Here is a 13,673-nt window from a genome sequence, read left to right on the forward strand (position 1 = left end):
GAGACAGACTCACAGACATAAAAAACAAACTTACGGTTACCAAAGGGGAAAGGGAATGGGGGAGGGATAAGTTAGGAGTTTGGGATTAGCAGATACAAACTACTATATATAAAATAGGTAAACAACAAGGTCCTACTGTATAGCACAGGGAACTATATTCAGTTTCCTGTAATAAACCAAAATGGAAAAGAATATGAAAAAGAATATGGGGCTTCCCTGGTGGCGCAGTGGTTAAGAATCCGCCTGCCAATGCAGGGGACATGGGTTCAAGCCCTGGTCCGGGAAGATCCCACATGCCGTGGAGCAACTAAGCCCTTGCGCCACAACTACTGAGCCCGCACTCTAGAGCTTGCAAGCCACAACTACTGAGCCCGTGTGCCACAACTACTGAAGCCCGCATGCCTAGAGCCCATGCTCCGCAACAAGAGAAGCCACCTCAGTGAGAAGCCCGCACACCACAACAAAGAGTAGCCCCCGCTCGCCGCAACTAGTGAAAGCCTGCAAGCAGCGACAAAGACTCAACACAGCCAAAAATAAATAAATAAATTTAAAAAAAAAGAATATGTGTGTGTATGTATAGATACACATGTGTATATATATACATATATAAACTGAATCACTTTGCTGTACACCAGAAACTAACACAACATTGTAAATCAACTATACTTCCATAAGAAATAAAAAAATAAAAAATAAATAAAATAGGAATTCCCTGGTGGTCCAGTAGTAAAGAATCCGCCTTACAATGCAGGGGACACGGGTTCGATCCCTGGTCAGGGAACTAAGGTCCCACATGCCGCGGGGCAACTAAGCCTGCGCGCCGCAACTACTGAGCTCGTGCGCCTGGACGACAGCCCGCGTGCTGCAAACTGCAGAGCCCACGTGCCCTGGAGCCCGCGCAGCACAACTAGAGAAGAGAAAATCCTCACGCCACAACTAGAGAGAAGCCTGCCCACCGCAGTGAAGAGCCCGTGTGCCGCAGCTAAGACCTAATGCAGCCAAAAATAAATTTTAAAAAATAATAATAAATCTTTAAAGAAAATGAATAAATAAAATAAACTTCTTTGTAAAAAAAAAAAAACCAATAAAATAAAGAATTTAGTTTTACCTATGGGATTCTCTCAAACATTCCAATAAAGAATTGTTTGTGACATGAAAAAAAAAAAGTGCTCACTGGGAATAAGTTCACTTTTTCATATATATGATGTTATATGAAGAGTGAGTGTTACAGATCATCTATATTAAAACAGAAGGCAGTAGGAACCTGTGTGTTGGAATTTGGGTTAGGACCAGAACAAAATGCTTTATCTTTGACCCTTAAGATGCTGGATTTGTCCCTGGTGGGAAATTATTGAGTCTCCTAGTGTGCAAATGCTGCCGTGTTTTTTACAGACATGGGTGAGCTCTAAGTCTTAAAGAAAACTCCAGGTATTTGAAGTTCAGTTTTTTGTTTTGTTTTTGGGGGTTTTTTTAGTAGCTCTCTGGAAGAAAAGATCATTTTCTGAAATGTGATTCTCGGTGGGGTCAAGAGCATATGATGACTTCCTTGTCCTTTTGGCTGCTGCTTGCAGGCAGGTGACGTCAGCTAGATGAGGAGCACCATTGACTTGGCACCTCTGCCCCCGGCCAGTCCCGGGTGCCACATGAAAAGCAAGCTCTCACTTGCCATAATCTGATTTCTGTAAGCCCCTTGGTGCGTGTTCCCTTGCTGGCCCAGGTCACGTCCAGCATGCAGAGCCTCTGCCAGTCTCATCTTTTCTTTATTCTGCTTTAGGAAATTACTGGAAAAGAGCTGGGTGGAAGCTCATTCCTCTCCATTTCTAAGCCAGGGGACAAGCCCAGAGTCCCCAGTGGTGAGAAGTTCTTCTTTCCTGCCCAGTCTTCCTTCTACTTCTGCCGTGTTTGTTTGCTATAGGCAGAAACTTGGGGTGTCTGAGATGCTTTGGCTGTGATAGGTGGGGCCTGGGTTGGGGAGATGTTGTCACTGCGTCCGTTTCAGCAGCCTGTTACTTGCCGGGCTCTGAAAGCTCTCCGGGAGCCTCCTGGGTGTTAATGAGCAACGGGGCCACAGCAGGACAAGGCAGATGGAGGACTCGCTTCTCTGGATAAAAGGGAACCACTTGTTAATTGTTGCGTGGGGACTTTCCCCCTTCGCACCATATCTTTTGCCATTTTGATTTATCGACCCGAGATCGTTTTAATGAGGCCAGAAGACTGACTGTCTTGTGTGAGAAGTTGGGAATTGTGGTGTAACCACACAAAAGCTCACAATTCTGCTGTTTCCTTTACTTCTAGAAAATCCCTCCCTCGACCCCATTTTCCTCCCTTATATCTTTTCTATTGTGAAGAAAGTTAAAGGTGTGTCTCTGTGTGTGTGTGTGTGTGTGTGTGTGTGTCTGTGTCTGTGTCTGTGTCTGTGTTTCCTTTCATCTTAAACATTTTAAAAGCGAGGATCTTCTTAACTTCACGCAGTCTTGCGGGACCTGGTACATGGCTGTATAATGTGGGTTCTCAGTACACGTGTGGCCCCGATGAGTCCGGAGTCTGGGCAGAGGGGAAAAGATGGTCAGGGAGGAGAGACCAGTCTGGGAAAGAGAAGTCCTTACATATTTGAAATATAAGTTTGTGTCCTCTAGAAAACTGGATCTAAGAAGAACCCAAGTTAAGGAGGGAGCAAGTATTAGCAGGAAGGAGTCATTTGGAAGTTCAAAGCCCACTTTCCTCAATGGAGTTAAGAAATCAAAAGAAGCAGAATATTTCCTCCGGCTTATAGTGAGGCACTCACCCTAAGCCAGAGGTTTTTTTTAGTACCCCTGTTGAGTTGAGGGGTTGGGAAGGAGAAACCCCACCGAGTGACTGGAATGTGGCGTTTCCAAGCCCCCTCTAGTTTTAGGGCTGATGCGTGGCCCTCCCTGGTTGTCCCTGGATGTATGTACCCAGTGCCTTGGCCTTTTCCCAGCAAGGAGAGGCACTTCCGGCTCCACCTGCATCCGCTGGTTGAGTATCCCTTGGAATGTTTTGTGCTTGTCCACACATGCCTCCTTTTTCAGAAGATACCTAAAGCACCTGTGCTGCTCTCCTCCACCTTCTCTCTCTCTCTTTTTTTTTTTTTTTTTTTGCTCGAAACACACCGTTAGGTCTGTGCGGTTCTTAATTTCCTCTCCTCCTGGGAAATTTCGCTGTGCCAGGCGGCCAGGAGACAAAGGAGGGGGGCTGTAAGCATCCCAAGAATGTCCCTTCAGCACCCCTGAAGAAATGGAGACTTTCTCGGTTTTCTCTGGGGTATGCTTTTTAGGCGAAGTTTATCTTTTCCGCTCGTATTTCATTCGTGTTAATGGCAAGATCATTTGGAGATGGTTGGCTATTGACTCAGTTACGCTAACTCATGTTGCCAGCTTTTTGGCGGCTCCAGCCAAGATCTCGCGCCTCTGACAGCTTCTGCGCTCTCTCCTTCCCCCTCTGATTACGCAGCCCAATCTGTCACCCGGACGACGGGGGCCTGTGCCCCGCTGATGGCTTTCCACACGCCGCAGTAATGACTTTGGCAGGACGGGAAGGCAGCAGAGGCGAATTTGCTGCGTCCCTTGCTCGGAGAGCCGCAGGCCCCCTCTCCCTGTTAGTAAAAGCACTTTGTGAGGTTCTCGGGTAAATAAATGAGTCATTTTAATCCAACTGACAGGCTGGCACCTGAGCAAGCTGCCTTCCATCTGTACCCCTTGGTCTCATGGAGGCGGCCAATTGTCAGGCCCACGGACTTCAAGGCCTGACTGGTGAGTGTCTTTCAGAATTGACTTTAGCGATTCTTTCACCCTAATTAGGTTAAAGGAATACAGTTGGGTTGGATCTAAGTTCTAAGGGTGGGCGGAGAACCGAAGCCTTTGCTGAGTCTTGTGCAGGTCAGTTTCCTGTGGCTCTGGTGCTGCTGGCTGACAGCATCCAGGAAGATGGAGCCATGTCCCCTTCCTCCGTGGTCCTCTGCCCGGGTCGGGTGGATGGGGTGTGAGGGGGGAAGAGAGCCGAGAGGCTTTTAAATTCCCACCTCATTGCCTCCGTCCAGCTCTTATTTCATCACGAACTGGAACACTCAGATTTACAATTCTCAGGACACTTTGCACACCCACTGTCTCATTGGATCTTCACAGCAACCTCGGGAGATACGTAAATTGTAGCCATTTTATAGGTGGGTAAACTGAGGCTCGGAGAGCAGATTGCCTGGATTGGTGGCTGCTAAAGTGGTCCTAGAGTCCGGTTCTCCCTGTTCCTGCACCGGCAAGATTGAGCCACTCTCCCACCCTCAGAGTAGCCTCGGCTGAGACTGGAAAGAAGTGCTTAAGGAAATGGCTGGTGAAGTCGAGCAGTGGCTGGCTGTGAGGTGCCCCCACCCCAACACCAGAAGTAGTGGGCGGCAGGAAGGTTGTCAGCCTGGCGTCCTGAGCCGATTGCCCAGCCCGAGTGGGAAAGAACCGTGAACAGTCCTGATGGCGGTGGCTGCCATGCCTCCTAACTCACTGTCTAAGCGTGTTTGTACCCGGAGTGGCTTTCCTAACATCGTATGCTAGTTTAGAGATTCATCTGTGTTTCTTAGTTGGATTTACTAAACCGACGAGCACTACATTTTTTACAAAGCTTATCTGTAAAGCTCAGACAGCCCATTGTCTACGTACCTCTCCCAGTGCAGAACACTTAAATGAAGTAAATCATTTCTTAACAAGAGCTTCGCAGATTTAAGAACCCGTCAGTTTTTCTACAGACACTGACTGTGGTTAGTGTAGAGAACGCTCTAAATTGTGTTCTCAAAGGCATCGGCTCTGGAACCTCCGCCTTCAGCTTTCAGGGCACCTGGGAGCTGTCAGAAAACACTTCCTGGGTGGTTGACACACTTCTAACACACGAAATGTCTACTTAACACTTATAAATGCAGCCTCTGGCCATCGTTCAAAGGAGACCCACAAATCCCAGGTGGGATTTAATCACAGCGAAGGCAGACCAGCCCTGACTTGCCTGCAGTGGTCCTTCTGGGTGACTTAGATGATGGTGGGACAGTGTCTTCCTTGGGTCCTGCCTCTGACCCTGGAGGATAAGGGTATGATTGTTTTAATGTGCTTCTTACAGAACTTTGCGTAAGATTATTATTTTTTAGAAAACCTTATATACCTATAAATTCTTGGTGATACTGAAAAGCGAGGCGAGAGGAGGAAGAGCTGTCCTTTACAGAAGAATGCCAGTTATAAAAACGGAAGGAACGATAGGCTTAGAAAGCCATCATTTTGTAGACATCAGGGTAACAACTGATACAGACAAGTAGCATCAAATGATGCTAAAACCACTGGGCAGAATGTTCTGGGAAACAGTCTCAAAGTTTCCCTCCTGAGGTTACTCACCCATCGCAAAGGAGAAAGGTACCGTCACAAGGGAGTGAGATGGTGGATGCCACCTGCTCCAGTGACCGAGCACAGCGTCCCCAGCACAGGACAGACACCCTGCCTGTATCCTGAGGTCTCGTGCTGGGCGGTACACCCCACCCTGATGTCGTTCTGCCAGAGCACTCCCCCTGAATCTTACTATGAGGAGACAGAAAAGTCCAGATTCTGGGATGTTCCTCAAGACACCTGGACTCTTCAAAAAATGATTGTTATCCAAAAGATAAAAAATAAAAAGAAGTAAATGTTAAGGGTAGGGATACAGTTCTACGTTAAGGAAGTCTAGAGGGCTATAATAAAAATAGAATGCAATGATCTAGGCTTCAGTCCTGGGTTAAGAAAGGAAAACAACTATAAAAATCGTCTTAGGTACAAGTGGTGAAATTTGAATGTGAACTGATTATTATAAAATAAACTTATTTATTGTGAAGTTTCTTAGGTGTGGTAATGGTATTGTGATTTATGTAGAAGAATGTCCTTTTACTTAGGAGACATGTGCTGAAGTATTTAGGGGCAAAATGTCATGATACTTGCCACTTCCTTCCAGATGGTTCAGAAAAACACGTGAGTACAGAGAGGAAAAAAGCAGCTGTGCCAATGTTTAGCAATTGGTGAATCAAGATGAAGGACTGACAAGTGCTCGTTGTACTCTTCTTCCAGCTTTTCTGTAGGTTTAAATTTTTCTAAATAAAAATGCGGGGTTGGTGGGGGGGAATAATATGCATTCGTCGTCAAAAGAAAAACAGAGCAAACAACGCAGGAAACTGCGAAGAGAAAAGTAAAAATTGCCCCAAATCCCTCTACCTCGAGGTAACCACAGTTGACAGTTTTGGTGAACCTCCTTCCAGGTGTTGGTTCTCTTCTTCTCGATCCATCTGTCCATTTATCCATTTATCCATCTGTCTACTTAATGTTTGCTGTTTTTGTTACCCTCCCTTTTTTCCTGGATTTTTTGGTGCAAGAAAGACCATTGGTCCTTTAGAATGCTCCACATTGTGTCCTTGTGGTGCTGTTTACCTTGTTCCTGTCTCCCTGCAGTAGATCTAGGCACTTGTTTAGATTCCATTTCTAGGGTTTTGTTTTTGTTTTGGCAAGAATATGTCATAGGTGATATTCTGTCCTTCCTATTGCATGACAGCTGGTTATCTTACTTTTTAATTTTTAATTATGTTGAAACGTGGTCTCAGGGTCAGAATTATAAGGGCCCATTAAAGGAAGTCCAGCTTCCATCCTCATCCCCTCCCCCCATTCTCTTCCTTCCCGTATAGGTCACTACTTTTTATAAGCTTTGGGGGTTTTCCCTCCATTATTTCTTTTTCAAATATGAGCAAATATATTTGTATTTCCCCCATTTCTTACACAAACGCATACTATTCACACTCAAAATATAGCCTAGATATTCTCCACATCAGTACATAGGAACCTCCATTCCTTTTGTAGCTATGTAAAACTCTGTTCTATGGGGTAGGTGTTGCCGTGTTTTATTCAACCCGTCTCCTGCTAGACATTCGGGTTATTACCAGACCTGCAATTATAAATAGTGCTGAACTTGGTGGTTTGTGACCACCTAGATGGGTGGGATGGGGAGGGTGGGAGGGAGGGAGACGCAAGAGGGAAGAGATATGGGAACATATGTATATGTATAACTGATACACTTTGTTATAAAGCAGAAACTAACACACCAGTGTAAAGCAATTCTACTCCAATAAAGATGTTAAAGAATAAATAAATAAATAAATAAATAAATAGTGCTGAGATGAATAGCCTTGTGCATAGATCATTTTAAATTTTTGCCAGGGATGGATTGCTGGGAGATTGCTCAGGGTCAAGAAGGGAGATTGCTCAGGGTCAGAGGGCAAGTGCATATGTAATTTTGCTGGATATTACCAAATTCCCCACCTTAGGGGTTTGTATTATTTTGCATTCCCACCGGCAGCATATGAGGGACACAGCATCTTTTTTGATAGTGGAACCGTATACTGTAATATGGTCTTGGAAAAGTAAAGCCGACCTGGATTTGAGGGCTACCTCTGCTTCTTAGCTGTGTGTCCCTGGACAAGTTCCTTAATCTCTCTGAATCTTGGTTTCCTCTCTATCAAATGGGAGTAATAGTTGTCTGAGGCGTTATTTTGACAATGAGTCAAGATAACGCAGGTAAAATGCTCTCCACCGTGTCTGGTGTGTAGTGAGCGCTCAGTACCTGTTGGCTGGGGCTACTCTTGGTGTGACTTGTGCTTGGAGGTGAATGCCAGGTGTACCTTTATTGCCAAAGACTGGAAGATTCCCATTTTCTAGTCTCTCTGCCAGAATGGCCAGAAACCAGAGAGCAGAGTCTTTGCTCTTGAGATGGCGACCAGCTGAAAAGAAAAGAAAAAAAAATCTCCATTGCTTTTATACTTTTTGTCTGTCTGGTTGATGACTGTCTGATCATGACTTATTTCAGTTCTCAGGCCTACATGCAGATGATGTTCTTTTAGTGAAGTGGGCTCTGGCTGCCTCACCTGCGGGTTCTGTAGAACTAGCCTCTGAATTGGAATTTTACCCACAGGTGGACGTCAGTGGGTTCCTGAAGTTGTGCACATTGCTGGGGGGTGAGCCCTCAGAGTTTGCATTAGATCATCAAATGGATCCATGACCCCCAAAAGGTTGATAAACTCTGTCCTAAGCCATATTCTTTTCTGTTTTGAAGGATGTTGCAGCTCGGGGCTTAGATCTCCCTCAAGTCACGTGGATTGTCCAGGTAATGTATTTAACTTGTTAAGGTGCGAGCTTGAGGCCGGAATGTGTGATCATGAGTAAGTGCATTGGCTTTAAGTAGAATAATTATTATCACCCTCTTGGGTGTTGCCCTGGTCTCCAGGCAGCAACCAGCCCGACCTGCACAATTCTCCTGACATCTTTCCTTAACCCAGCCCACCTGCAGCACAGGCTGCAGACTGTACCACTGCAGCACAGCCTGCAGACTGTACTGCCGTGGGAGGGAGGGGCAGGCTCCCCTGCTCACAGACTAATGTGTGTCACACACAGAGTTTTCAGCAATCTGAAAATAACAGGAATTACCTGGGCCCCTGGGAGGCCTCATTCTGTCCAAGAGGCGATGGCTCAGCTGTCCTGAGAGCTGTGTCCATGCACATTGACCTGCAGGGGGCAATTAAGGCCCTGACAGCATCTTACACATACCTCTAGCCTTAGACGCTTTGCCAGAGGGTACAGGTGTTAGCACTAGTCTAGTGGTTTTAGTTTTGTTTTTTCTTTTCCTTAGTCTGCAGAGTGGTATTTTTAAGCCCTTCTGTACGGGGGCCAGGGGACATGGGCCCTGTTTACGTGAGTCATGGTTTATTCACATTTTAGTGGAATTGCATGCCTGTCACTAGCTAGGAAATCTCTGCTCACCGCACATGATGACTTTGCGACTAGAGGCATTGTGTCTTCTTTCCTGCTGTCCATGGAGCAGATTTGAAATAGGAAGGCGAGGATGATTTTAATGTGCAGGAGGCCAGACATATAATTGATCATTGAGAACCTTCTTATAATCGTGGGTATTGATTAGTTTAACATGCCTGGCCTCCCATCATATTCTTGGCCCTCTGGTCTTTGATTCACGTAGCAGCAAAGAAGAAAAGGGCAGAATGAGTACAGGGACAGTTGGTGTTAACGACGATGACGTTACTGCCGTAGAGAGCGTCCGTTCTGCTGAGTTAGAGCATTGGCCCTTTTGCCGGGTCAGGAACACTGTCCATGGGAGCGGAGGCGTTTCCCTGCAGGAAGGGGAACCTGCCTCTCAGCTGGCCTGCAGCTCTGCTCCGTTGGAACTGGGTGGCCTGCAGCGAGGCGGTGGAGACCTGATTCTCTGTGCCCTGTGCAGCGTCTTTCGTGGCCTCAGCCCCACTGCTCTGTCTACTGAGGAAGTAGGCCAAGGTCGTGCGGCCATCCTGCGCAAGTTTGCGCCCACCTGCCTGCATTCTCACCTTGCCCAGTCACCTCAGTGAAAAGATGCAAATAGGAAAATGAAGAGACCTGTGGAGAAGTGAAATTAAATAGGAGATATTGGGACGAGAGGACGTCTCGTTTATCTGAAACTTGGCCACTGTTCCCCGTTGGCGTGTCGGAGCCCTGTTATTTCCAATGAAGCCAGGAGTTTCAGGGTTGAGTGACTTCTCCTTGTGATTGTGGTAGGGTAACCATAGCACCAGGATTTAATTCTTGGGATACCTGGAGGCAGGTGAGGGGTATTGCACTTCCAATTGATGGCAGTCCCTTGATCTGTGAATGCCTTCATTTTTGTTACCCTTTTTAGTACAACGCTCCGTCTTCACCTGCTGAATACATCCACCGGATTGGGAGAACCGCCCGGATTGGCTGCCATGGGAGCTGCCTGCTCATTTTGGCTCCTTCGGAGGCAGAATATGTCAACTCGTTGGCTTCTCACAGAATCAAGTGAGTCAGAAACACGGGGCTTCGGCTGATCTCACCTAATTAACTTTCTGTCGCTTCTTACAGTGGATGGGCCTTGTAAGCTGCCGAGGAGCCATTAACCCTTGTGATCCCTCAATGAGTCCCAGAATAGCCAGTGGCAAAGACTAAAACCCTTAACGCCATCAGCACATGACAGTTTTCATTGCGTTGCCATTCCAAGGCGTAGAACGATCTGCTGCGCTCTTTCTTTCAGGTAGAGGTCTGCGTTGCGTTGCTCCTGCTGCGCAATCAGCGTGCACCACCCGCCCAGCCAGCTTCTCAAAGGTCTCTCTTAGTCACCATTTTTGTTTCTTGCAATTAATTAACGCTTAGGACCTTTAAAGTTGGAAAAAAATAACGCTTTTGATTCTTTACACAACTCCCCCTCCCCCAGGAAAGGAAAACGAGGGAAGAAACCATTAGGGGCAGGTGAATTATGTACCCCATGTCTGTGGCCAAGGCTGTCCAGCTGCTGTCTCGTATGCATCCAGTCAGATGGCAGCCTCTCACATCCCCCGGCGTCAAGCCCCCAGTTCCAGCCCTGGGTCGGGGACTCCACGGGGCTCAGCAGCATGGAACCTTCGCCAGGGGCTTCCGTCGAACCCCGATCTCCCCGAGGAGAGACAAAGAAAGCAAAGACAGAGGACAGCGGCTCGAGCTGGCCAGGGGTGATTGTGATGAAAGCAGAGAGCATCCGCCTGGGCCACGGAAATGAGTTTGTTTAGTCATGTTTTCCATAAAACCTAAGGTAACAGGCTCTAAAACTGGGCTTCTGAAGGCATGCGGTTTTTCACACTGATCTACTTTCACGAATTTCTTCTGCTCAGAGAAAGTACAGAGATGCACAGAATGTTTTTGGAGGCACAGGAAGAGCCGTGTGATGCCCAAGGTGGTGGCACGGTACACGCCGGGCACGGGAGTGGCCCAGCTGCTCAGAAGCCACTCGGTGACTTCCCCCGTCCCCAGTCAGACTTCAACACTCTCAACACTCTTTTGAGGTTGCTGCTGTGACCGTTCGTGGAGTGAAGCTTTCTCAGAAAACGTGCTTCACACCCCTCAGTGTCGGGGGAGGTGAGGACCCGCACCCGATGAATTCAAGAGGGCAAAAATGAGGGTGGTGTGGGTTTTCCTCTTACGTAATTCTCTCATCTTGATACAGCTTGTCAGCTGAAGGAGTGGTTTTTGTTTGTTTCAGGAAGACGTGCATCTCTTCTCTTACTTGTGAGAGAAAATCTCATGTAGATCAGTCAGTCACGTTTCACCAGGAGCTCCATCTCCAGCTGGATTCTGAGTTCCCGGGGGCTGGAGGCCGCTTCGGACTTCTCTCTGCGGCCCTTTCAGAGTCTAGGCGGCACCCGATCAGGCAGTTCCACTCCAGAAATACAGGGGGGTCGAAATGAAAACCCGCCCCGGCGCCGTAGCTTTTGCCCTCTGTCCCGGCGATTCGTGTACGTGTGGAAGGTGTTCTCAGAGGTGTGTTGTCCCACAAGAGGAGGGACTCGCTGCACCTTGGCTGCCTCTCTCTGCCTCCACGGCTCCCTCCTCCTTCCGTTCTAGACCCAAGTTCACGTTCTCCCCTTCCTCCCCGTCAGCCGCTCTCTCTGCTTGGCCTCCTGTGCTCGTTCACTGTGATGTGATCTCCTTGCAGAAACGGGTGCACACAGTTCCGCAGTCAGAGGGTGATGGTCCAGCACAGAGTCGTCAGCCTAGATGCCTCTGCCCCTCTCGCCTCTCGTCCTTGTTCTCGAATAAACGCCTTCCAGTTGATTGCTATGGAAGGTTCAAATGTAAGCCTGAAGTTGAAAGAGGGAAAAAAATAATTAGCACCAACATGAATCATTGGTGAGCTGGGTGTATTTTAAAGGTATAAAAAGGACAGCCCTTGGGACTTCCCCGGTGGCGCAGTGGTCAAGAATCCGCCTGCCAGTGCAGGAGACACGGGTTCGAGCCCTGGTCCGGGAAGATCCCACATGCTGCGGAGCAACTAAGCCCGTGCGCCACAACGACTGAGCCTGCGCTCTAGAGCCCGCGAGCCACAACTACCGAGTCCGCGTGCCACAACTACTGAAGCCTGCACACCTAGAGCCCGTGCTCCGCAACAAGAGAAGCCACCGCAATGAGAAGCCCGCGCACCGCAATGAAGAGTAGCCCCCCGCTCGCCACAACTAGAGAGAGCCTGCGCGCTGCAATGAAGACCCAACGCAGCCAAAAATAAATAAATAAATAAATTTTTTTAAAAAAGGCAGTCCTCCCTTTTGATGATCTTGTCTGGAAAAAGAGCCCGCAACATTCATGGGAAATTCAGCATAAGGTTCACGTTCAGGAGAGAACTCAGTGATGCCAGAGACTCGGAAGGAAGTTCAGAAGGACGAAGACTGGGAAATACCACGAGGAAGAGATTTGGGTCTTATGTGCTGTAAGAATGTTCTTACGGGGGGGTGTAAGAACATTCATTTAAGGGGCAGAGAGTTCTGTAGGAGTCCAGCCTCACTGGTTTCTGCCCTGAAAATTCACCTATTGAAGTGACTGGCCCTGAACCACTGGCTGCTTCACCGGTGAGATGTAGTCAACCCGAGTGATGATCAGATCTGTCGCTACGATACTGCCGTGCGTTACACTTGCTGATTTCTGTTTGAGGAAGGGCTGTATGTTGGGGATCTATATATAAACTGTTTCTTTGACTTAATACAAAAAACTAAATCTAATAAGAACTAATTACAAAGTATGCCATGGAAAGAGGCAGACTTGAAGATTCTTGGAATACAAAAGGTACATGTCTAAAATATCAAAAAAAGGAGGAAGACATGTGTGCCTGTTTGGTGCCTAAGAACCTGAGAGCCAGGCGGTGCACTGCTGGGACGGCTGATGAATTACAGAGAAGATTCAGGAAGGCAGGCGGAGGCTCTCAGCAGCAAGGGCCATCGCAAGAAATCACCGCCCGCCCCCATACCCCCAGCGCGTGGAACTCGCCCTGACAGTTTAATTTAGCAGGGCAAGAGACAGGTGCCCCGGGCCGCTTCGCCTCTGTCTGAATGCTCAGAACTTTGTCTCTGCAGCCTTCTGACTTCTTGGTATTTGCCAACTTCTTCACTTTTTCCCACTTCTCCATTAAATGTGTTTCTAATGAAAGTCATCATTGGTTTATTAAAATGTAAATGCTTCCTCGAAATGTGTTATTTCTTAGATCAGGCATAAGACAGTTCCTTGAATTTATTTAGCTGTCTCTCCTCATAGTGTGGTGGGATGATTCAGGTTTGTTGATAGAACCATAAATAAGCAGAGTAGATGTGCTTTGTTCCTCAGAAGCAAGATTTCTTAGACTAGGAGGAAAAGGCCCTTTTAAACTATAAATCACTCCAGTGCAGTCCCAGCTCCTGTTCACTTAGGGTAAATGGTCCCCCAACATTGTCATATGGACACATACAGCATACGAGCCGTGCCCTGGCTGAAGGTGAACATTTGAGAAAACTGTGCCTTTCTGTGGCATATTTAGTTCTTTGTATCCCTGACTGCGAATGCCATTATACTTATTTTCTTTCTCCCCACTTCAAGATCTGACCCCAGGCTCTTATGTTGCTTTTACTTTTGTATTTCTTCTTTTTTATTTTTCCTCAAGAAAAAAAGTGATGAATAGAGGCAGGTCAACTAGAAAAAGGAAAAGGCAGGGCTGGGCTCTGATTTTTACCTTCCTTCAGCTTTCCAGGCATAAATGAGATGCAAATTCAGTAGCCGTAACATTTCTCTCCCGTATGAAAAACAGATTTTCCAGGAAACCACGAACATTTCCCCCCCAACTCC

General features: G+C 47.3%; 1 protein-coding gene across 3 annotated transcripts in view; it reads left to right on the forward strand.

The window, feature by feature from the left end:
* DDX31 (DEAD-box helicase 31) overlaps positions 1–13,673 on the forward strand; it is a 72,780-nt gene that overhangs the window by 28,046 nt on the left and 31,061 nt on the right. For all 3 annotated transcript variants that reach the window (XM_068553931.1, XM_068553932.1, XM_068553933.1), the window contains 2 exons: positions 8,110–8,160; positions 9,718–9,857. In XM_068553931.1, the coding sequence (XP_068410032.1) occupies positions 8,110–8,160; positions 9,718–9,857 (191 nt within the window). The remainder of the gene's footprint in view (positions 1–8,109; positions 8,161–9,717; positions 9,858–13,673) is intronic.

Source organism: Eschrichtius robustus, chromosome 10 (genome assembly GCF_028021215.1).
Source record: "Eschrichtius robustus isolate mEscRob2 chromosome 10, mEscRob2.pri, whole genome shotgun sequence".
NCBI lineage: Eukaryota > Metazoa > Chordata > Mammalia > Artiodactyla > Eschrichtiidae > Eschrichtius > Eschrichtius robustus.